General features: G+C 38.2%; 1 protein-coding gene across 4 annotated transcripts in view; it reads left to right on the top strand.

Annotated features, from left to right (window-relative positions):
* parga (poly (ADP-ribose) glycohydrolase a) overlaps positions 1-26,362 on the top strand; it is a 202,150-nt gene that overhangs the window by 65,271 nt on the left and 110,517 nt on the right. For all 4 annotated transcript variants that reach the window (XM_043679036.1, XM_043679037.1, XM_043679038.1 and 1 more), the window contains 2 exons: positions 9,938-10,030; positions 21,117-21,274. In XM_043679036.1, the coding sequence (XP_043534971.1) occupies positions 9,938-10,030; positions 21,117-21,274 (251 nt within the window). The remainder of the gene's footprint in view (positions 1-9,937; positions 10,031-21,116; positions 21,275-26,362) is intronic.

Below are 26,362 nucleotides of genomic sequence, written 5' to 3'. Positions count from 1 at the left end.
CTAGCTATAAAAAGATTTGCACTATCTTGTTAACCATATTGCACCTGATGCCTACTAATAAGTAAAGCCTAATTTGTGTAAGTAGGTAAACCAGGTTTCTAGAACGTAAGTTTTCACCTCTTCAATCCCTCTCCCTGGGTACCTCCCAATTCAACTCTAAAAGCAACATAATCAAGTCTAATAATTTTTTGAAATTACATCCAAAAGGATCTTTGGGACTTCCACCTGTGTTTCAACCCCAAGGTCTCATTCTTCACAAATCCCTTTCTAAGCCTCTCTACTTCTCTACCACTTATTTCTCCTTTAAAGCTCACCTCTTTGACAAAGCTTTTGCTTATCAATAGTTTGACAAAGGTTTTGGCAGCACCTTTTATCCAGTGATTTCTTGTGGTTTTCAACAGTGTTTTACCATGTCTGTGACACATTTTTTTTGTATGCTAAAGATGCTTTAAGCTTGCTAATTTAGCACAGTGGTTCTCAAACCTTTTTGGGTTGAAAAACTACTCTTCAGATGGGTTTGTAATCACTGATGACTTTCCACTACATCAACAGTTTTGAAGCATCTTTTATAAAATCTGCAATGCACTTCAGGAAAATTATAAAGAAAAATAAAGGGCATATTAGAATGGCTGACTGAAAGCCTGGATAAAAAGCCTAGTTTATAAAAGGCCTGTAAAGGAGCAAAGCAGTGCAATGAGGTTCTGGGAACAAGCTAACTGAATTCAATGGTGGAGAGCTTAAAATTGTAGATGCTAGAGAGTCTACAGTTAAAGAGCACTGCTATCTTCACAGGTTGTAAAGGTGGAGGAAATTACAGAAGTAAGGAGGGGTTGAAGCTTTAGAAGCATTTGAGTGGATTCTTGTCCTATGGAACTAATGTAGGTCAGTGAGCATGTAGATCATGATCGGATAATGAGGGGAATGGATGTGGATAAAGTTAAAACATGGTTGCCAGTGTTAAATTATATTACTTTTTTTTAATATGCTATGAAAGTACTGCATGTGAAAAGTGTTTAAATAAAGCTTTAAATCAGCTTTTAAAATATGCTTCTTTGAAATTTAGTAGTGATGTATAAATATTTTTTTGAGAAATTTCTCCTCTCAAATAAGCTGAACTCCCATTAACCCCTAACCTCTTGATAGTTCTGAATTTACCTGGTAATCCTTGAGCTGCTTTTATTGTTCCTCTATGCCCACCATTCTCCTTTTTGAGACAGCCAGCCCACTCTGCTGCACGTGGGCAATCTCCTGTCTCATATTAAGTCTATCTCAGGCCACTATTTATTTAATTAATCTTGACCAGTGATTCACTTGGTTTCACATTTTCCCATCTTTAAGGCTCACTCTGCTCAGTGAACATTTGCATCTGGAAGAGGCCTTTTATAATTACTTCGGTGCTTACTCCTGGAGAGGCATTGAACCCTTCGTCTTCGAACTCCAGTACAGGTAGTTCTCCTATTAAAACTGTAGTTGCGTTCCAGTGAAACCTCGCTTCATAGATAAATTCTTAATATTAACAGTGGGGCCTATGGGAAAAGTGGGGTTAGGGACAGACCAGCCAAAAAAAACGATTGCTCCAAAAATCATCCAAAAGTCGAACACAGTATAGCACGGCTTGAATGAAGTTTGAAATCATATTTATTAATGAAACAAAAATTAATTTAACACAGTACATTTAAAAATGTAAGAAATCTGCCCTCTGTACAGTATCTCTCACAGAAAGCTGGTCTACTGGCAGTTAATATCACTCATGCGCAGGTCAGCACAAAGACCGGCACTGACATTGTGCATGCACAGAACGGTGCAGAGACATTGGCTCGGACATTGGCGCATGCGCAGAATGGCACAAAGACAGGCGCCAATGTCACGCGTGCATGGAATGGTGTGGACACTGGTGCACGTGCAGAGCGGCATGGTCATCGGTGCATGCGCAGACCGGTGTGGAAATTTTGGCGGTCATGGCGCATTCGTAGAACCAAGAATGCGAATTTATCCCCACTGGAACCGCGCTATTGCCAACAGAGGGAAATATACTCAAAAATACTGTTCCCTAATTCTTCAGTAATGTTAAAGCCAAACTGTGCTGTCGAAATGCGCATTATCCCAGAACTACCTGTATCCTCTGAATGAAAACAACACTGATCTTCTGGTGTATAACTTAAGTGGTGACTTTCTAAAGTTTCAAGTTTAGAGATTGAATTTATCCCTGTGGTTAGGACAAGATGTTGAAATGTAAGGAGAGAAAAAGTAATGGGGGCACACCATGGAACACAGATAGAAAAAGGCATACTTAAGAGGGACTGAGACACAAGCAGGAAGGTTGAAACAAAAACAGAAATTGCTGGAGAACTCTCAGGCCTCCTAGCATCTGTGAAGAGAATGTAGAATTAACATTTCAGGTCCGATGATCCTTCTTCAGAAGGATTAACTTTGACTCATTTGCTACCAGAAGTCATTGCAGACCAGCTATAGCAGGACTGATGGATAAGCAAAACTTGACATAATTGAATGAGTTGACTGTCATACAGTTGGCTGAGTGTGCAAAGCCAGTCAGGAGCACAAGGATAATTTAAGGAGGTGACAAAGCATGAGTGAAGATTTCATGTCCGTTGAGGTGAGGGTGAGGGCAAGTGACCATAATGCTTTAGAATATTCATTGCAATGTGGATGATATGAGCTTGCAAGCTTGAAGTTGGAAAGTGGCTGAAGAAGGGCTTACGCCCGAAACGTCGATTCTCCTGTTCCTTGGATGCTGCCTGACCTGCTGCGCTTTTCCAGCAACACATTTTCAGCTCTGATTTCCAGCATCTGCAGCCCTCACTTTCTCCTTGAAGTTGGAAAGTGTCAGTTTGATTCTCAAGACAGTGGCTTCATGGTGCAGTAGATGCAATTGCATGTTGAGGGAGACCAAATACATGTAAAATTTTTGTTTTGTTCAAGATTTATTCCTTATGTTGCCAATGACATTTGCCATCCTAAGTATAGGAGCATTAAGTAAACTCCAGCTGTGTGTTCTCAGTGACCTGCAATCTCGGATTTTCAGACAGTGCTCATGACAATGCCAAACACCACAGGTGTTGGAGGTCAAAGCTGACCCAGAGATATGATGAAAAGAGCAATGTTCACTACCTTTTTGTTTTGAAACAAATGCTCAGGAATTGTGTATGCACGTGTGTGAGAGAGAGAGAAAATTGAAAAAATAAAAATTATGTAGCAGATTCAGTAAAATGTGTATTATTTCGTAATTTCCAGCCTTATTTTATGCTGATTTCAAAAGTCAGGGTTCAAATCAAACAAAGGAAACAGTTTCTTTAGGACACTAATTTTACATCATATAGGTTTTGTATTGAATAAGTACTGTACTGATTTCACGTTTTTAGAAATAGATTTGTGCAAAATGCTCTACTTCACGCCAATATTGATTTTGAATTGCCTTGAATCTTTTTGTTAATATGTCAGTGTGCACTAGTAGTTGACTGTTGGGGGTTTTCTGGAGGAATCTTCTGGAGGAGATGGGTGACAGAAACTCACTGTTCAAAAGGTTGTTAGAGGCAGAAACCCTCATCACATTTAAGAAATATTGGATATGCGTTTGAAGTACAAAAGACATAGAACGCAATGTAACAAGAGGTAGAAAGTGGGATTAGACTGGAAAGTAGATTTTTTTTCTTTCAGAGCAAACACAATGCACGAAATAACCTCATTATGTGCCATAAATCTTTATTATTTGCTTTACTAAGGGAAATCATGACCTGCTGATTGTACTGTGCCAGCCTGTGGAGAATGTTTCTTCTTGACATTAAGTAACCATGGAACTACATTTATTATCCACTAGGTAAAGTGAAATTATTATGTAGAGAAATGATGCATTACACAAAGAGACAAAACTTCCTTCATAATAGTACAGTACTTTGTAAGTATATATTTGACATATTCTGCATTGCAATATTTCTGATCAAAGTTCAAACACAAAAATGAAGCTTCTGTGCCAGCTTTCTTTTAATTTATTATACTTCAGTATGGCTGAAATTTAGTATTCAAAATGTCCGTCTTCAGGTGAAGCTTTCCTGTGACAAATAAGAACTAATGCATCTATGTGCTGTGCAAAATAATTCAGAATTGTTAGCGGTGAACTACTTGTCAGTAAGTTCTTGAAATTAATACATGTATAAACTATTAAATAGAATTTAATAGTTTCCTTTTCTCTCTCCTTTTGGTAGTGTTTAATGCTGGCCTCTTGATGACACAAACTTTGAACAGCCTGGGGAATTGTAACAAAGTGCTCTCTCTTGCTTGATAATTTTGGCTTATAATTCAGAAGGATGAATTAATTTTTTCTTTGAATTAAATATGCCTGTCAGTTTTGTTTCTAAGAAAAGGTTATTTGGCTAAAATCCCTATATTGATTCGAAGATGAAGGTCTAATGGATAAGTTTATTTTCATTGAAGCAGTTTCTTTGGAATGATATTTACTTAGACATATTTGATTACAAATTTGACTTAAAATGTCAAACTTAACAATTCAAAGAGCTGCATTCTTCCCATTGTCAGGGTCTGTCAAAGTAAATCAACCTTGTCGGTTTATCAGCCTGGATAAATAAAATACTGTAAATCTGCACCTTTGTGTATGCAGGGGTATTGAAGCTGCCTTTTTACTTGGATTACTGATTTTCCCTTGTGATGTATGGAAATGTCTATGGTCATGTGACAGGTCTTAGTTTACTCGATTTGATGCGTTGTCGAGATTTGATTTAAAACTGCTAGGCCTGCTGCCTCAGCGCCTTCTCATCTAGTCCCGTCAGGGATACTCATTCATTTGCCACATGAGAACAGTTTTATAGTGACAAGCAGTCATTAGTTATGACAGTATTTAGTCAAGCCTCTTTGTGGCAATATAAATGTTCACTTTACTAAATTGCTAGTCAAGGCTGCCTGCCTAGGAAGTTGCCATCCTCCAACTAAATCAAGCCATTTGCATTTTTTCTTTGCTTCCATTTAATCAACGTCCTGCAAGCCAGTCATGATGAAATTACTCAGTGATTGATTGCTCTGACACTTCCTAGCCAATATCTCTAAATCAATTCTTGTGCAGGTCAGAGCCCTGAATATCTTTGTTCCAGATTTAATATGTAAATGCCCACTTTTTTTTGGCTGCAACCCAATTATTGTTACTATTTGCAAGATCTTTGTACTGGAAGACTTAACTTATAATATCTCGATTGTTACCTTTAAAAAGAAACAAGGCTTATAGTATGTCTGCAACACAGAAACAGATTTATAATGATTCTATTTCAAACATTAGAAGATGTTGAATGTCTTTCATTTTGGACGAGGCAAAAGGATAATGTCTTTTGTCCATTGAATGCCACTAGTATCATACATTCTGTGTGATCAAACTTTAATATTCTGAGTGAAATTTGTATTGATGAGCCTCTTGCAATTACCATACTTTGTCACATCTGGAAAGCAGAAGAAAAATTTAGTACTCAGGTTAATAATTATTCAGGATAGTGTCTATGTCATGCAGTATATGGAACTTGCTGACAGGTACCAGAAATTAGGTTCTGCACAAATTATTAACCAATGACAGCTTGTGTCTTTGGGCACAGACTCAAGGCCTTTTCATATATGGCATTTCTCAGGAGTTGACAAAAGTACTGAGAAGAAGGTTAACTATATTCAAATGTTATGTTTGTGAAGGAGTGATTGCCCCCAAACTGTATCAGAGAATATTTAAACTAAGTAAATAATTAGCTGAGAAGTTACAAGATATTGACTGAAATCACTGGGAAAAAATTTAGCAGTATTGAAAATAATAAACAATATCCCCTTTTCTCCCCCACAAGTTTGGTTTCATCTAAACAAAATGAGCTTTACTTTCTTTTCTCTCTCTTTGTCTCAACTTGGATCTACATAGTCTATGCACCAGCATTTACTATTAAGATGTGCACTTTTATTCCAATTATTCATTTGTCCATCTCTGAAACAAGTGGCTGAGAATAGTGCAGGAGCAACCAGATTGTTATTTCTGATTTCCATCACTGTTTTGCTTTTGTACTACTGCTTATGATAATTTTAGTTGTCTTCACTAATTTTGAGAGAATTTTGTTTAACCCTGGATTTCACTTTATGGCAGCATAATAGAAATGTTTTGGGGCAATACTGTTCACTGATGTCACAGTGAGTACTTTCCAGGCATAAAAATCTGACCCCTAATATTGTTAGATGTGTCTTTCTGGGTTTCAGACTCTGGTTTTATGTTAATGCTCATTTTGTTTAGATGTAATGCAAGACAATCTAGATTCGGTGCAGAAAAGCTAAAATCTGGTAGTGTTTTAGATTAGATTAGATTCTCTACAGTGTGGAAACAGGCCCTTTGGCCCAACAAGTCCACACTGCCCCTCTGAAGAGAAACCCACTCAAACCCATTCCCTACCCTGTATTTACCCCTGACTAACACACCTAACACAGTGGGCAGTTTAGCATGGCCAATTCACCTGACTTGCACATCTTTGGATTGTGGGAGGAAACCGGAGCACCCGGAGGAAACCCACGCAGACACAGGGAGAATGTGCAAACTCCACGCAGACAGGCGGGCATCGAACCCAGGACCCTGGTGCTGTGAGGCAGCAGTACTAACCACTGAGCCACCGTTTTGAGATTCCATGGAGTACAGATTTAATCTGGGCATATCTCATGGATTTATATTTGACAACCGACTCTGAAACCAATGTTGCACAACCTAGGAAGTGCTGTAACATAGGAAACAAGCAGTCAGATGGCACTCAGCAAGCTCCTACAAAAAGCAGTAAGATAATGTTTATACGAACATGCAAGTTAAGAGCAAGAAAAGGCCATTTGCAATTCCCCCCCCCCCCCCCCCCCCCCACCCCAAAAGCCCTGTTTCACCATTTAATAAGATCAGGGCTGAGCTGATTCTCACCTCATCTTCGCATTCTTGCCTCCAGCCGATAACCTTTCTCCCCTTGCATACTATGAATCTATCCACCATTGACTCTGAAAATATTCAGAGACTCTGCTTCCACTGTCCTTTTGAGGACAAATGTTCTGAAGACTTTCAATTCTCTCTGTAAAAAAAAAAATGCCTAATCTCCATCTTAAATGGGTGAATCCTGGTTGAAAAGCAGTGACTCCTGTTTCTCCATTCTCGTACACAAGTAAATGTCCTCATCAATCTACTGCGTCAAGCTCCCTTCAGCATCTTGCTTTTTCTGATATTTATTGAGGGACAAATATTGGCTAGGTCCTGGATATAATTTCTCTGTTCTTCTTTGAATTATGTGATACTTTGACTCAAACCAGCAGGTTGGCCTTCAGTTTAAAATCTCAACCAAAAATAGCACCTCCCTGAGTGCAGTACTTCCTCAATACTCTGGAGTCTCAGCCTTACTTTTCATGCTCGAGCTCTGCAATGGGACTTGAACTTGGAATATTGTTTCACAGTTCAGAGGTGAGCAAGCAACTATGCAAGCAGACAATGCAAACCAGTGATTCTGCAGATAATAGTCCTGAAACCATATCTGCTGATCTCATGAGTCAAAATGTCCTTCCAGCTGAACCTTTAGGGCAGGATGATGTTTTCATTCCCATCATTAGTGCAGTCCTTTATCACTGAGTAATCACCTCATTCAACCATTCCTAGATCAGGCCATCTATGCTAAGAGATACCTAGAGATGTGCTTAAAACTCCACATTTTGTCTATCATCAGGCCTTTCTCCTCAGTTTATTTCTGCCAGGTGACCTATGAGCTTACTTTCTCTGAGACATTTTCCTCATCAACTCTTTCAAAAATAAACAGATTTTTATTTTCATCTCTGATCACTGTTTCTCACACAGAGCCCATTCATCACTGAGCTACATTCTTTCCCTGCTATTGAGTAAGTTCGCAAATCAAGGAACATAGAAAGTAGGTGCAGGAGTAGATGATACATCAAGTCCACTCTGCCATTCAACACAATCCTTTATCTCAACTCCATGCACTTTCTCTTTCCCATACCCTTCGACAATTCTAGTCTCGAGAAATCTGTTTAAGTGGAACTTTGTCATTAATGACACACTAAAATGTGCATTTTAACTCCTTAAAGTTAATAAAGACAAAAATGTTGATTGTCCCTCTTAGTGATACCAGAAGTGCGTTAAGGAGACCGGTACTGGTGTGAGCTAGTTTTAAAGTAGCTATGGAAAAGTTAGATGTCTTGTACAGTTTTCATCAACTTTTACTTTGAACTTGGCTGTTTCAAAACTTTGAAAATGAATTAAGTTCACTGTACTTTCCTTCCCAACTTCCTCTATTCAGATGGAGCTTCTGTTTTGTCAGCACTCCTCTTCAGGTCATAATTGAGATTGATAACTGTACATGGATCTTCATTGTACTTTAGAATTTCAATTTCATTAAGGAACAGTGAACCAGTGTAGCTCAGTTTGGACTACAGCATGGGTGAGAAACACTGGATCCAAGGTGAAACAAGCTTTGAAGAGAAGAAAAGAGAGAGGGTTTGTTCAACAGGGCACTACTGACAGCTTTCATTGGAAGTGTGCAACCCTTCTGACCACTTGTAGCAGAGTCAATTAGACCACATGTTGGACTTAGCAACCACTTCAGAACTCATTGATCCTCACTCCTTGGGGGTCACCAAGGAAAGGATAAGGATTGGTCTTGTGTTAGCAGCCACAGTGCAAAGATAGCTTGAGAGTTGATGAACAGTATTAGTTTGCTGTATATGATCTGTGCTGTCTTGCTATTTTATCAGAGTGTTCAGTCCAAAGAGGTTTTTGCCTTCTTTCTAAATTTGTTGTCTTCCGTCGTATGTTTTTTTTTATCCTGCCTGTTTCCCATATTTCTACTTAATAGGTTTTCATGTCATTTGCCGATTTAATTTTGTTTGGTCTTTACCATAGTGCCACATATGAGGACTCAGAACCAGCAGTTAATGACATTAGTCTAGCTTTCAGCACAGGACTGTCATGTGGAAATAATTCCAACATGCCAGATACATATGTCCTGTGAATAGCTAAATTTGAAATTAAGACTACACAGCTGCTTGAAAGCTAGGCATAAAAAAATTTGTACCAATTTTTGTGACCATGTTTTTACTAGCTTATTAATGTTTTGAGGTGGCAGCTAACTTCAACAGTGCCTAGAGGAAGCAATCCAAAACAGATTGGGTTAACTAATCTGTAACTCTTGATTTCCGATGGGTTTATATAGCAAATGTATACATAAGTAGGGTGTACACACTTGATAATGGGATAACAAAATTGTGCCTCTATAAATTTCTCTGTAGCTTAGTCCTAAATAATACAAAACTATTCTTCCATGCTTAGTATTCAGTTCAGCAAATAAGATAATTAATTCATCCTGTTGTATTTCCAAATGAATTGCTGTTGATTGTGAAATTTCACACACATTTCAAAACAAAAGTTTTCAAATGACTACCAGCAGTAATGTTTTTAAGCATGAAATATTATTTAAAACTATAGTGAACCATTATTGCGCCCCCCCCCCCCCCCCCCTCCCATTTATCTCTCAATCCCCTTGGGCTCCCACCACATTCCTGATGAAGAGCTTTTGCTCGAAAAATTGACTCTCTTTCTCTTTGGATGCTGTTTGACTGGCTGTGCTTTTACAGCACCACACTTTTTAACTCATGAACAGTGAGTTACTTCAGGATTAATATAAACAATCGGGTTTTTAATTATTTTGTCCGTCTAATGAAACTTCAAATAGATCATGTAGTATTACTATAATTCTGTGGCAATTATTGTATTATATTTATCATAAACTATACTGTGGAATAAGTACTTTTAATTTAAAAAGAAAAATCTTAAATTTTGTCACAAGGCAATGCAGTACTGCTGTACAGGACATAATTTCATTTCCTGAAACAACTTAATAATTTTTTTATTTTTCTTTAGGATTTAAGTGACGTTGAAACACAGCACCTTCTTCAGTTCCTTCTACCTAAAATGGCCGAATTAGCTCTGCAATTGCCAACTCTTTGTACCAAGGTAGGCAACAACCTGGGTTTAAAAAAGTTTAATTTTTTGAAACTTTTTAACCAATAAGTAATAGAAGAGATCAGACTTTTGGACCAGGGTTATATTTTGTGAACCATTATTGCTTGTTTCTCATTTCACATATAGGAACAATAAGGTCAAGAGAAAAAGACACACCTATGAGACAGCGTGGTTATCAAAATCTTTTGGGGTGGCAAATAAAACAATTTTAAACATATTTATGTTTTTCTCAAACGTGAATATTGGATATAGTGTATTTTAGATCCCACTGAGTTGCATCCTGTTGGTGAAATCACTGTAATGTTCTGACTAATCAGCTCTGCTTGGGGTGGAAGAATATTACTCGAGGCAAATGAAAGGAAGCTTTCATCGGTATCCATCGGATCTGGAAATACTTCATGTTTACAGTGAATATTTACAATGAAACCAAGTGGACCATTTTATAGCCTATAATAAGCAACAAAACACATCCCACTAAAAGGGTATTTGTTTAAGTGATTAATGATTAATGTAAATCATCGGGGAAAATAACTGACAGAAGACATGGGAATGTATATCAATTTTTGATGTAACTACAAATGTTTGTACCCCAACAACTAATTTGGTATTGCACTGGTGAAGTGATCTAAACTTTATTGAAGTTATCAGTTTCTAGCAGTAAGTCAGAGACGTGGCTTCAAATGCACTGAGATCTTGTTAGACATTTTAGTGTGAGTGCTGCCGATGTCAAAGATCTGCAATCTTTCTATAACATATTAAACCAAACTCCAGCCTCCTTGTTCATAGGCTTATTGAGCAATTCAATGAACAACAAAAATGATGCACTCAACATCATTATTTCCCTCAACAACAGATTAATTGGAGGTATATAATTTACCTATTGGCTATTGTGTTTGCCAGAATAATTATGACTCCAAAGTAATTCATTGGCTACAATGAGCTTTGGAAAATCCTACGATTGGGCAAAGGTGTTATACACATTAATCTGTTTTCTTCTTTGAATAACAAAACTGCTTTTCTAGTTATTTGACAAATTAACTTTAAAATGCATTCTTTCATTAGGGTTTTAATCCCAACCCTAATTGTCCTTCCCTTGAGAAAGTGGCAGTGAGCTGCCTTCTTCAATCACTGCAGTTCATTTGATGTGGGTATAAACAATGCTGTCAAGGAGGGAGTTCCAGGACTTTTAGCCAGAGGTAGTGAAGTAGTAACAATGCAATTAGAAGTTATGAAGTGTGGTTTGGACACCAACTTATAGGTCGTCGTGTTCACATGCATTTACTACCCTTGTCCATCATTACCTGCGTGCACGCTCCCCATCTTGCATGTGCTCTTATCTCGTCCACGATATCTGCCATGCCCCGTCCATGCTCATTCCATCCCCCATCTCACCTATGCTCTTCCCCACTGTCCTCTCTTACCTGTGCTCCCCCACCCCATCACCCATCGCTCCCTGCTATCCACCCCTAGCCCGCGTTCTTATCCACACTCCGCCCCTCGCCTGTACCCCTCTCGTCCATGTTCTCCTCTTTCACCTGTGCTCCTCCCCTCTCGCCTGTGCTCTCTTCCTGCCTAATCAATTAAATGTTTAATTTTACTAGCCTTTTGAGATTCACATACTAAGTCAGACAAGCTTTCCCCACGTGAAAAACTGTGTCTTTGATCAGTTTAAGAGCACTGTTCGTCTTCGGTGGAGATTTAGCGCAGGCATTAATTCCCTAAATCGATGTCGGACTGCTGGTACTTTGGAGAATTGATGTTCACTCAAGAGTGTCAACCTTTTCCTTCATGGATAACTCTCCTTTCTTTGAGACGATTAGATCACTGACACCGATTTCAGCTGAGTGTAAATCATTGGCTACAACCAACCTGATGCAATTTAATCTATTGAGGAATTCTCTGCTTGGGAGAGCCCAAGTTGGGAATGTTAGGTAAAATTGGTACCTTGCTACTACTGAGATATCTTTCTTTTCTCAGATGTATTTGTGGAAGATGTAAAGAGGACGTATTGAACTGCACTTAACTTTTAAAATTACTTTCAATTACTTTCTGCTGTGTGTCTCGGGCTGACTGTCAGCTCTAATAAATCGCTTCTTCTTTGTAGTCAGCATTTTCTGCCGCAGTTTTATGAATAAAATTTGTACTCCATTCCTAAAGATGATTGTTGCCAGCAAGAGAAACAAAAATGTGTTTACTCACATTATTAGGATAAAAAACAGGAGCCAGTCAGGTTTACATGCACTGGTCATTTTCATATTTGGTTTAGCTTGGGAGGAAGAAATTTGTATTTGTAGAGCACCTCATTGCATTTCAAATGCTTAGTTAATGAAATGGACCAGTCAAATGGTATTCATCTAATCTGCAACTGAAATAAGTCAATAGACTATATTTTATATATCTCATTTTTATACATTTTTGTGATCAATCATATGTATGCTATCAATGCAAAAAATGAAATGATCTTGCACCTTCTGAACGCATTGTCTGTATGTTCATAGGTTTACATACTTAATGTGTCCAATCATTTGTCCAGAGTTTCAGATAACCAAGTGAAGCAGTGACATGTTTCCAGTTCTCTCTCAAGTTGCTCTTCTCATCTTCCTGAATGATGACCTCTCACTATCTACTGATGTTCTTTAGATTGCTGAGTGGGCTGGTTCAATAAGCAATGCAGGACAGCATGCCAGGAGCAGGGTCACACATACCTAAAACTGATCAGGTTAACTCATGACGCTACACCAGAGAATTATGTGTGTGCTAAATTATATATGATGGACATAGCTAAGTGACCCAGCAACTAATGGACCAAATCAAAACTCTGTAGTGCTATCACACCCAGTCATACATGGCAATGACAATTAAATAACTAAGTGGAGGAGGAAATTCTACAAAACCTCTCTATTCTTAATTATGAGGGAGCTTGATACATCCAAAAGTCAAAGCTGAAGTGCTCGCACCAACTTTAGGCAGAAGTGCTCAGTGAGTGAGCCTCCACCTGAGGTCCACAATATCACCAATGCCAGTCTTCAACCAATTCAGTTCACATTACATAATGTGAAGGAATAGCTAAAAGCATTGGATACTGAGCCCTGAAAGCATGTGGGCAATATTGTTGAAAATGTGTGTTCCCAGTTCTTAACCAAGCATCTGCAGTCCTCACTTTTGCCCAGTTCTTAACCAAGCTGTTCTAGTACACCTACAGTACTCGCATCTATCTAACAATGTTGAAAATTGCTAGGTATGACCTGTCTTATAAAAGCAAGATCAATTCAGAGTGACAGGCCTGACATCAAGGTTGCATTTGACTGAGTGTAGCACCAAGGAGCCCCAGTAAAACTTGTTTCAGTGGAAATCAGGATGGTTCACTGGTTGGAATAAAATCTGCCACATCATAAGATGGCTGTGATTGTTGGAGGTCAGTCATTTCAGTTCCAGGATATCTCTGGAGAAGTTCCTCGGGGTACTGTCCTCGGCCCAACCATCTTTAGCTACTCAATGACCGACCTCCATCATGTGTATGCTAATGATTGCAGAATGTCATTCTGCATTCCTCACATACTGAAACAGTCCACATTCAAATGCAGCATAAACTGATCGTATCTAGGCCTAGGCTTAAAAATAGCAAGTAACTTTCACACTCACAGATATGTCAAGCAATGACATCTAACCACTGCCCTTTGACATCACATGGCATTACCATCACTTAATCCCCCACTATCAACATACCATTGTCCAGAAACTGAACTGGACTCACCATATAAATACAGTGGCAACATGTAAGGCACGAGGTATACTGCAGTGACTCCCCCACCTGACTCCCAAGTCTGTCTGCCATTTATAAGGTACAACTCAGGAGTGTGATGGAATGCTCTCCACTTCCCTAAATGAATGCAGTTCCAACATGTTCAAGACAATCTAGGTCAAAGCAGCTTGATTAACATCCCATTTATCATCAGAGCCGTTTGTACCACATACAAAATTCATTACAGAAACTTGCTGAGTTTCTCCTGTGACCCATGGACATGAAGAATCGTCATCTTTATATTCCCCTCCATGCCCCAAACGATCCTCATCCATAAATATATTGCCTGTCCTTCAATCTCACAGGGTTTAAAATCTGGAACCTTTCTAAACAGCATTGTGAATATCAATTGGGCTTCAGTTCACGGCCTTTAGAGATGAACAACAAATGTTAAGTTCGCTACCAACAGTCTCATACAATGAAAGAATAAACTAAAACTACTTGGGGCTAAACTTGATTGCTCCAAATATTGGACTGTGGATTTCAATGTATGATTAGCTCATGCTTACCAAAGCTATCAGTCATTCCTTGCATCATAGTCAGCCCGTGGTTTGCTGTGGTGCCCCAAATGCATTAGGTACAGTATACTGCTATACGTCACTATATCAAGCAATGATCTGCATGCTTTGCACAGCACCCAGACATTGATAGAGTGGAATGAATTTCTATTCCTGGACATCGCAGAATAGATATGCAACTCCCACAAAGTGCTAAGCTTGCAGTCATTGATTCCTTACTTCTTGGTGAAGTCTGTAATCTTAAAGAATCTTCATGCTTCACCTGTTGCTTTCAGAAAAGTGCAAATGAAGTGTTCTTTCCCATTGAGAAGAGGGCCTCAGCAATATCCCTTGCAAAACATAGGAGAGATGTTGCAAATAGTTCTAGCTGCAAACTGGAAGAAGTCAAGTGTTTAAAAGTTAATTTCTACATTCACACAGCCACAGGCATTGCTGTCCTTGTCATGCTCTGAGGATGCATAAGACTGCAGCAGGTGGGCAGATATCACTGCCGACATTCATGCTGAAGCCCAAGTGTGTGTGTCTCATTTTGTGCATTAACACTCTTACCAACATAACCCCTGGCATGATTTATCACATAAGTTTACACAAATTTCGCCATTGATATTTTGGAGATTGAGTACATTTCATAAGTTATGAATTGGAGTATTGCCAGATTAATTTCTAAATCATTTTTGTGGGCAGTGTCTTCCATTGCTGTTATGATTAACATGATCATGAAACTCTGAAATAAATGACAGAACCCAAATTTGAGATAACAAGGACTGCCGTTGTGGTTCTTTAGCATTTGTGCAGTTTAATAAGGTCAATTATAGGTGCTGCTAATTCTTCAGAGCTGAGTGGAACTTGTTGATTATTGCCAAGATCTTAATGGGAGCATTAATAATTTGTTTAAAAATACCAAGTTTATGTGATTGTTAATTTTGGGTCTTCAATGTAAAATGAAGGAATTAAATGGGGTCAATCGACCTGTTCTGAATTTTACCCCAGAACGACTATGGGGTATTTGGTAGTTAAGGGAGGACCCAGATTGTGTTCCAGGGAAGAAGGGGCAGGATATTCGCAAGTCGACAAAAGAAGGGCATTCGACTGTAGGTTAGACTATTAGTCTCCAGTTTATGCTGGAAATGAGTTAAGAATTTCAGGTTTTTATAACTAGTTATAATTTGAATTGTCTGTTTATTTCCAAAATAGATTTGGGAATTTTGAAGATAGAAAATCAGCATTTATAAGTGAATTCAAGGTGCATATGATTCATGTTGCCATGGAGATAGGCAATGAACGGAGAGCTGGCCACAGATGGTCATTATAGTAACATCGAGTTTTTAAGATATTATTACCTTTCAGACAGATAAGTTTGAAAAATTCAGACACAGGAGAACGCAGAAAGGTAACGACACCTCAAGCAGGGAAAATGCTGACCCTACTGGTCACCTTGCCAAACACTTGTAAGCTTGTTCTCAAATTGAAGAGACCAAGTTGGTGATGATCTAACCAAATTCGAAGATTTTCCCATCTGTGCTGCTTACTTAGTGGGCCCTCTTGTTCTTGGTCAGAAAGTTGTGGGTTTGAACCAGTCACAATCACTTTGGAAAGCCCGCCAGTACTCAAACCCCACTGCTTCTGAAATCATCACAAGTTTAAGATTTAATCAAAGCACTTGAGGACCCCAATTTACCTATCTGATAGACTCTGGTTAGCAGGAAACACTAACCAGAATTCTGTATGGAACGTAAACTACCATATATAATAAATCAATTCTGAATACAGACAAACTAAAATATGAATTATCAGTGTATAACTTCTCCCCCTTTCTCAATGCCTGTACACACATGTAGACCGATAAATATGAAATAACGGCTGTTATGGATGGAGGAAGAAATACTGAGGAAACATGGTTCAAGTACCACAGTACTAGTCCACAGGATTCAATGACGTGCCTCTTTTGGTTTTTTCAAAACCTTCTAATCATCTTATCCAGACTCTCAGTTCTTTGCTGAAGAAGCAGGGTGGTTAGCATATTAATTATATAGTCTCTCAGTTAATGGTTAAGCAACACCTTACAACAACTGTTGGGAGAGAATAGCTAGGCATCTTATGGGTGTCAGTTATTTCACTGGACAAAGAGAGGGAGAGATCTTGTCACTTGTTAGTCTGGGGGCTCCTATCCCTGTATTGTTCAAACACTGCCTGTTCACCTGTCCCAGAGCCAGTCAGAGAATAGTTGTTGTGCTGATGAGTCCTGCCTCCCCACAACGATCCTGATTGTTTTGTGCATTCGACATTCTGGATCTGGAAAGGGTTTACTCTGAACTCGCTCAACCTCTCTGTCTCACAGTGCTGTAGTGTCTAATGCATCTTTTGTCACTGCTTAAACAAAGCAACAATGTAAACAAAACTCAAGATGAGTCCAGCAATTTAGCTTTGAAAGTGCAGCAGTTCCTTCCAAAGTCCTTGATTTGCAGCAATACTTTTTCCATTTTGGCTCACAATCCAAATCAAAGGAAAATGAAAAACTAAGGTCTTTATGAACCTTACAACAATAGACAGCCCAGCTGGCGCACTCATGCAGTATTGAGGAGAATGTTGCAGATCACATTGATTCTTCAGATAATCTTCGTGTCATCTGCTTCCTTGGTAAAGACATGCGAAGTCCTCGTTTAGTACGTTTTCATGTCCTCTTCCTTTATATGGGATTTTCTTCTGGGTCCTTAATAGATTAAAATTTGTCCTGGTCCTAACCTCTTAGACTTGTTGGTGCTTAGCCAAATATCTCCTGGTCCTAACCTCTTAGACTTGTTGGTGCTTAGCCAAATATCTTGGGTTTCAGTTTAATGTTAGCTGGTTCACGTTTCTCAACATATTTTTACTTCCCATATTGATGTTTTAAATTCCCTCTGTACTGTTGGAAGTGAAGTGAAACTTGTGTAGCTTTGTTGTTTAGCTGGTGGTTGTGGTATATTTTAGGAATTTAAAGCTGAGAAATATTAATGAGGCTCAGTTAGTAACCTGTTAATTTGGTTCAGAAACCCACATCTTTGAAACCTGGTGATCTTAAAGTCTTACTTTCTCATTTTCTCCCTTCACCAATAGCAGAATATTAATCAGGGATGTTTATGAAATGTTGTTGCTCTCCATCTAACTAGCATGCTGACTGAGGAAACAAAAATAAATCGCTGGAGAAATTCAACGGGTCTGGCAGCATTGTGGAAAGAAAGCAGAGTGAACACTTTGAATCTGGAGATTCTTCATCACAAGTTCTCATTGGATTTGAAATGTTAACTGTGCTTATTATTAGAATAAGTAATATTGTAACAGACTAAGTGATTAGTATCACCAAGGCTTTTAGTTTGTAACATAACCTGCATTGTATAAAGTGCATGTATTTTACAGTGTTTCATGAGCAGTAATCTGATTCATTCTGATAGATTTTTAACATTATGAATAAAATTAACAGCATGAAAATAAATTACTTTGAAATCATTAAATATCCTTAAAAGAATATAAATACAAGATCAGTTAGTTATAATTTGTATTTACTTGGGTTTGGTTCACCTTTTTACATTCGTTGAGGTATTTAAGTGAACAGTGTGGTTGCAATATCATTAATTCTGGTTAGAGCGAGTCGGTTTAGCTCAGTTGGCTGGTATGTGATGCAGAGTGATGTCAATAGAATGGGATGAATTCTTGCACCAGTTGAGGTTTCCATGAAGAATTCTCCTTCTCAATCTCTCCCATGACTATTAAAAAATCTAGTGATGCAAATGAATTTTGCAAAAGAATGATAAGAAAATGGCAAGTATAGCAACAGAGTCTGAAGTCAAAAGCTGGCTTCCCATGGAATCGGGGAAAATCCTTTGTTGAGTTATGCTTTTCATAAAGGAAGATGATTATGATTGTTGGAAGTCAATCTCAGACCCAGGACGTGACTGCAGGAGTTCCTTTGGGTAGTGTATTTGTACTAGGCTCCAGCATCTTCAGCTGCTTCATTTAAGGTCTTCCCTCCATTATGGGGTCAGAAGTGGAGATGTTCCCTCAGGATTGCACAATGTTCAGCACCATTCACAAGTCCTCAGATACGAAGGTGTCCATGTCTATATGCAGCACGATCCAGACAATACCCAGCACGATCCAGACAATACCAATCAGGCTTTGGCTGATAAATGGTAGGTAATGTTTGCACTACATAAGTGCCATTTCTAACCGAGAGAATATAACCGTTTCCCATGATGTTCAGTGGTATTGCCATCGCTGATGAAGTCAAGTCAAGTCAAGTCGCCATAGTATTACTAGACCATACGGCTGCTGTCTCATTAGAGTGAGATTACTGGTGGTGCTTTAACCTGAGGGCCGCCATACCTTAGGTGAAGGGAGAGGATGAGAACGAGAGTCCATCATGGTAACCTCAGCTAGTGAATGGGAATTGAACCCAGCTGTTGGCATCACACTGCCTTGCAAACCAACCATCCAGCCAACTGAACTAAACCAACCCCTGCCATGGCTGACACCCCAACATCCTGGGCGTTTCAGTTGACCCATTCACCACTTTGTGTTCATTCCTTCATTGCCAACAAACAATAGAAACAGTATGCACCATCTTCAAAATGCACTGCAGCAACTACCAAGACCTCTTTGGTACCTTCCATCATCTCCACTTCTGACCTCATAATGGAGGGAAGACCATTAATGAAGGTGCTGGAACCTAGTACAGATACACTACCCAAAGGAACTCCTGCAGTCATGTCCTGAGTCTGAAATTGACTTCCAACAATTAAAACCATCTTCCTTTGTGAAAAGCATGACTCCAACAAAGAATTTTCCCCGATTCCATGTGAAGCCAGTTTTTGACTTCAGACTAGGTTGCTACACTTGCCATTTTCTTTTCACTCTTTTGCAAAATGCATTTGCATCACTAGATTGGTAATGTGCTCTTTTCATTAACTTCAAGCCATGGGAAAATGTGTACTTGTCACTCCAACAAAACTACTAATAGCTTCATAAGGTAGGAAGTTGGTAAGAATAGATGCAAATAAATTGCTATGTGCAGGTTTCCCCTCCATGCCAGAAATCTCCCTAACTTGGAACTATATCTCCATCTATTGCCCAGTCAAAATCTTGGAACACTTCCTAACAGCACTGGGTTTCACTACATCCCAAAGACCACTGTGATTGGAGAAGAGCTCACCACCACCCTCTCTAGGTCAGTTAGGGAGGGACAATACATGCCTGTCAATACATGCCAGCAATGGCCATACCTCATTAGTACATTTTTAAGTGTTTTAAAATCCAAGTATAGCACCAATAACATTTATAATTATTTATATTTGGAACCTAAAGGATCCTCGCTACATCCAAGCTGTTTTGAATGAAGTCTGCTGGGAAGCAAAGCAATTTGTAATTGACATTCCAGGAAATGTCTTCATAAGAAAGTAAAAACAAAAGTGCACGAGGCTGTTTGAGTGCTGCAGTTTTCAATTGTCAATGAAAGCATGAGATGTTAACATCCTTGTGCTAAGCTTTTGTTCCACATTATATTGAACTATACTTGTGAAATTGCTTTTCTCCTTTGTCACAAAATATTCTAATTTTGATCACCTTGTATCAACAACTCTCTTAATGAAATACAAAAGGTAAACCCTTGAGCTTTTACTGATTTCTGTTGTACAAATGTAATTTTTCAATGGATAAATTTGTGTATCAATGAAGTAAGCAAATTTTGAGTATTTCAGTGTGCAAGCCTTGCCAGTTATTTTACATGTTGGGTGTGTTATATTCATTCTAAAATGCTATTCAATTTGTGTCTAGCTGTGTGCCTTAGTTGATCAAAACGAAATTCTCTCACTGTAATATTGTCATTGTAGGGATAATTGTTTCTGGTCAGTAAAACAGTTCCTTTTAGCTATTAGTTTGAGTGTATCAAATGGCAGGTCATATAGGCAGGAAAAATTATCAAGGCAAGATTTGAACTGAAGGGATGGCCTTGCATAAGTTACAAGCCTTCCCCTGGAGAAAATGTATTTTTGTAGTATTTGTCATCCAGTCAAATCTCCATAAAACAAAAGGTCTAGATCATTCTGATAAAAAATGGGATTTATTTGCAAAATTAAAAATATTCTTCTGGATTGTGGTTGTAAATCTGCAAAATAAAAAGCTAAATGATTATTTTGTTCATTAAATCAAAACTTCTGATTCCAAGGTTAATCTCAAAAAGGTCCACTTCAGAATTTTAAAATGGAAACTAAATTCTTTTTTGAAGTATTACTTCAGATTTATGATATAAGGCAAACAATCTATATGAAATTCAATGCAAATGCACAATATAGCATTGTGACACAAAATCCATCTATAAAAGTAGAAGAATTTTTTTGTTAGCTAAGGTGTTATTATAAAATAAATATTTGATATTTTAAGCAACAACGAGCTATTGCAAATTATGAAGAACAAGAAATGCCTCTCCCTTGTACTGCATAAAAGTATCTCGGTTACCTTGTGTCCCTTGTACAGAATATTGGAAAAGAACCAATCTATATTTTCCTTGATGTTGAGTCCTTCTAAAACATTGGGAATTTGTAATGCCTCAAATAATAACGTTTTCCGATCAATTGAGGTAAATGAGATTACTGCCACAAGGCAGCTTGTACAGTGTAGTAGTGTTCCTAAATTACTATATATACTTTAATTTGGTAATTGTAATTTTGCTTCTCTATTCGCTACATTGCTAAACTGATTACCTTTCCCTTGCCTCTTTCCATGCCAGCCGATACCACTGCTTAAACAGAAGATGAATCACTCCATCACAATGTCACAAGAACAAATAGCTTGCCTTCTGGCCAATGCCTTCTTTTGCACATTTCCTCGACGCAATAACAAAGGAAAACTTGAATATTCTAACTTCCCGGACATAAACTTTAAGAAGTAAGTACAAAAAATTCCTCTACAGCATACTGCAATAGTTCTGAAAAAGGGTCACTGGGCTGTAAACATTAACTGTTTTATGTCCAGCGATGCTGCCTGACCTGCTAAGTTTCTCCAGCAGTTTCTTTGGTTGTGATTTTCAAATCTCCAGCATCGCAGTTGTTTATTCTGTTTTAGTTCTTCAATTGCATACAGTATCGATATAACAATGCCATCTCTCAAAGTCAAAGTTATTTTGTTTTTATTGTATGTTTCCTATTACAATGTTTCATGCCTGTAAAATGTGAATGCTGTCTGACTGAATTGATTGCCTAGTGTATGAAAATACTATCATCCATTTATTGAGCAGAAAATACTGGAAGTGTTCGGCAAATCAGGTAGCTAACAAAACATTGGTCACTTAAAGTGTGACATCTGCTTCCTCTACAGATTTACCTGACCTGCTGAGAATATTTCCAGCATCTATATGTTATTTTAGAGCATTGCTGCTTCGAAGCCCAGCGCTACATTGGAAGGAGGCATGTTTCAGTCAAAGTAATCAGCTTTTCCACTACATTGGGAATGGTCTTGTCACTGATTTGAGGGTGGTCCCTTTTGTTTGTAAGAAAGATAAGGTAACTTCTTTATTGAAGAAGGAAGGGAGACAGAAAGCAGGAGACTGCAGACTAGTTAGCTTAATGTCTGTTATAGGGAAACTGTAAGAAGCAATTATTAAAGAAGTATAGCAGGCACTCTGATAAGTTCAGTCAGTATGGTTTGGTGAAAGAGAAATCATGTTTGACCATTGTTGGAGTCCCTTGAGGAAGTAACACATGCAGTGGATAAAAGGGAACTGGTGGATGTACTATACTGAGATTTCCAGAAGATATTTAACATAGTAGATCAAAGCTTATGGCAGAAAAAGGAAGCTCATAGTGTAGGTGGTCATATATTGGCATGGGTAGGAGATTGTTTGGCGAACAGAAAGTGGAGAATAAGTATGAATGTTTTTATCAGCTTAGCGAGATCTAATGAATGGTGTACCACAGGGATTGCTAGGCGCTGGGACTTCAACTGTTAACAATTTATAAATGAATTGGCTAAATTGGAATGTATAGTTGCCGAATTTGCTGACAATGCAGAGATAGATAGGGAAGTAAGTTGTGAAAATAACATAAGGAGGCTATGAAAGGATTTAGCTCAAGCAAGTGGACAAAGATGTGACGACTGGAGTGTAATGTGAAAATGTGAATTGTCCATTTTTGGGAAAATAAAATATAAGCATTATCTAAGTGTGTGACAGATTCAAAGATCTGAATTTCTCATGCATCTGAATCATGAAAGGTTAGTTTGCAGATAAAGTAAGTAATTATGTTATCCTTTATTGCAAGGGGCATTGAATTCAAATGTAAGGAGTTATGCTAAATTTACAGGGCACTGGTGAGAATGCACCTGGAGTACTATGCAACAGGATTGATCACCTTTATTTAGGAAGGATATAAATGCTTGGACTCATTTCAGAAAACATTTCCCAGACTAAGAATGGGAGTAAAATGGCAATTTTATGAGAAGAAATTGGACAGGCACTCTTGTATCTGCTAAAGTTTAGAAGGGTGAGAGGCAACTTGATTGAAACGCATGCGATCGTGAGGGTTTTGACAGGATAGATGTGATGAGGATGTTTCCTCTTTTGGTAAAATACAGAACTAGGAATCATTGCTTAGAAATCAGGATATTCCATTTCAAATAGAGAAAAAGAATTTTTTTTCCCTCTGAGGGTGGTGAGTCTTTCAAACTGTCTTCCTGAAAAGGTGGTGGAAACAGAGTCCTTGAATATATTTAAGGCGGAGGTAGATAGATTCTCGTTAAGCAAGGGCTTGAAAGGTTATCAGATTAGCCATGATCTTCTTGAATGTCCTACTCCTACTCCTAATCATATGCTTGCATGGAGATGATCTCAGGTTTTACAGTGTTCTGTTGGCTAGGCAGATTTGCTGTGCAATTGATAAGCATTTTATGTAGGATACAAACTGATGTTTTTTACATGGTTTTGTATTTTGTAGGATAATTGGGGGCAAGATTTAACTGGAATGGATTGACTTTTGTAATGATACTTACAAAATGCAAACCAATTGCAACTGATTCATTGGACAACAGTGTTTTTTTTTGTTCTACTCACTTCAACAGGTCAGAGTCACAGCAATTTGTCTCTAATTGTCCTGAGATGTGCTACTTTGTAGAGTTCCCTCACAAGAGTCATTGGGCTCAATTTTCCTGGCCACATGGTGAACGTGGTTAGAAGCTGGGAAGAGGGCGAGATAAACAGGTAGACCCACAATAGGACATCTCCTCAAAGCATTCCCTCCAGTGGATAACTTCATTGTGATGAGCTCGGGCAGGGATCAACTGTCAGTTGTTAAGAGAAATGATTTTGTAGCCTTGCTAGAACTTTGCAGCTGACAGAACATTGACAGATCAGTGACCACCAGTTCAATGAAGCCACCCTTCCTGTAGCAGTCTGGGATTTGTTGGAATTAAAAGGCTTCATGCCCCAGTGACATCAGGAGGGATGAACAGGCCTCACTCATGGTTCAAACAGTTTCCTGTGCTGGGGTTTCTCTTCTGCTTTAAGGTGCCCAATGGTTTCTGCCCTCATATTTTTGTCTGGTATCAGCACTCAAAAGCCACAGCTGTGATGTTACGCCTTTCCCTCACCAGTCCCCAGGGAACTGTTGAGGCTCCAGAAGTGTTGGCTCTGTGGCACGGAACTCATGAGTCAACCACTGTCCTTAAGAGATAGCAAGTGAAAACAATCTGTTTGGAGGCTAACTCCAAGAAAATTGTGCTGCCAAGAGAACCAGACTCTGGAACCCAAATGGGGGTCTAATGTGAGGGTCCTGTAGTCTGTGGTAAAATCCTACCTGTTGATTTGTTGGAATGCAAGATTGTACCTTTTAAGACTATTAAGTAAATGTTGTTGAGATCTGAATATCTGACCGGAATCTGTAGTTATTATCTCTAGTATAATAATATCAACTTCTTCTTTAGTTTGCCTACTTTATTTGGAACTTGACTTCCAGTGCTCTGCATCCATCAGTTTAGCAGGAGATCCAGAGTCCAATAATTAAACTCCTTGTGATCAGAAATGAAATTCTGTATCATCTGTACAGGTACTTACCTCAGTTTTTCTGTAGAAGAGGGGGCACTGGGTGTGGCACTATTCAGTTTGCATTGTAAGATGCTTTTATTCCACTGAAGATAAAACAGCCTGGAACAATGAGATTGATTAGTGTCTCCTGAAGCCATCTCTGCTGCTACAAAAATGAAGAACATGTAAGAGCTTGTACATCATAAAAGGGCAATTATTATATTTTGTCCTGTTATCACGACGGCAACTGTGTGCTTTTTCAACTTCTGCTGCCCAATGGCTCTTGGTATGTTTATTCTGATTCAATCAAAGCTGTTGTAGTGATAAAAGAGCCTTCTAACATCAAGGCACGAAATGTTTTATGGAATACCAAACATGGCTAATGAGATTTCCCATTGTCATGGGTCTTAAAAATGAACAGCTTTCCATTCTACATTGTTTGTAACATCTGACTACATGCCAAATGCAAAACTCTGGACAGTGCAGAGTTGAGAAGGTAATCCTTTTTAGTTAGCATCATGTTTTAAAAAACATTTTTTTTAGAATACCTTATATACAAGTCTTTTTTTGAAAAAGAGAATTGTCAAACAGAAATACTGTCTGATTAATGTGTGTTGCATCATGCATGCTATGATGTTTTCTGAACATTTTATCCTCCAATTTTCAATATCTTGCCATAAGTGACTCACTGTGCTGGTCCAAAACATCCTCAAATGTTTGAAGTGTTTTGTGTGTAATTAAATATAATATTTATTTTTATGAAACATTTTTCAATATGCTCCCAGGTACAGTGTAATATTCTGTCAATATTGTTGTTATAAACAAACTTAGTTTAAGGTTACATATGATCAATAAGAACAAAAATTAAAGCACAAAAGAAAGCCATCCATTGAAGTTTTGATGCAATCAGCTTTTCATCTGGTAATATCGATTCCTATCCCACCATTAATAAAAAACTACCAGTGATAGTTGAACTCGGATTTCACCAGTTTCCTCATTTCCCCTCCCCCCAGCCTGTCTCAGTCAAATCCATCGCTTCTCCAGCAACACATTTCCATCTCTGATCTCCAGCATCTGCAGACCTCATTTTCTCTACCAGTGATAATAGTCTTAGCAATATGATCTTTAGCAGCAAGTCCAAGTACACATGCAGTGAAGTATAGTGATGGAAATAACCTATTTATCTACCGTATGTTTTTCCAGTTGATATGCATGGTATCTTGGGACAATTATCTCCAAATTCCTTGAAGGTTGGAGTAGGAAGTTTAATGGTACTTGCATGATCTAACTACTGTTGTAAGCAACAATAATGACTGTGCTTCAAAGTAATCAGTTGGACGTGCTTCAGAAATAGCCTGGTGGGTGTGATGAGATATTAAATAAATGTCAGTTCTTTCTTGCATCACTAACAGTGAAGATAAAATCATAGAATACTCTTCTTCCTACATTTGCACTATGTATGACCAATCTGATTAATTGAAGGGAATTTAGAGTTTTTCAGAGATGTTAATCGTACAACTATAAGAAATTGAAATGTACAAACTATAAAATATGTAAACTAACTTGAGGTAATAATCTTTACGATTCCTCCGAAGTGTGTTTTGGAGTAAAAAGTGGAAATAGCATAAATTGGCAATAATAATATGCAATGCTTTATTTAAATTCATGTTCAACCATTTAGACTTGTCTTTCAAGGCACGTAAGCACCAAGTGTACTGAGCCTCTTGTATGAGAGAGAGTGAGTGATTAGAATGATTTGTTTTCATTCGAAGTTGAACCATAAGATAGCCAACTTATTGTGCTTTTCAGAAGGTGGTTGGTTGGTTTTGGTTGCAGTAACTATTAGAATATACTTAATAATATAATTATGTTGTGTTGCAGCACATTTCAATGCTTTTAAAAGTACTCATCACTCTCAATATTACTTAAATTTTAAAGGAATAACTGCTACTAAAGACATG

The sequence above is a fragment of the Chiloscyllium plagiosum genome, chromosome 38, assembly GCF_004010195.1.
Source record: "Chiloscyllium plagiosum isolate BGI_BamShark_2017 chromosome 38, ASM401019v2, whole genome shotgun sequence".
NCBI classification, from domain to species: domain Eukaryota; kingdom Metazoa; phylum Chordata; class Chondrichthyes; order Orectolobiformes; family Hemiscylliidae; genus Chiloscyllium; species Chiloscyllium plagiosum.
Note: the sequence above shows the minus strand (reverse complement) of the source record. Positions and strands in the feature narration are given on the sequence as shown.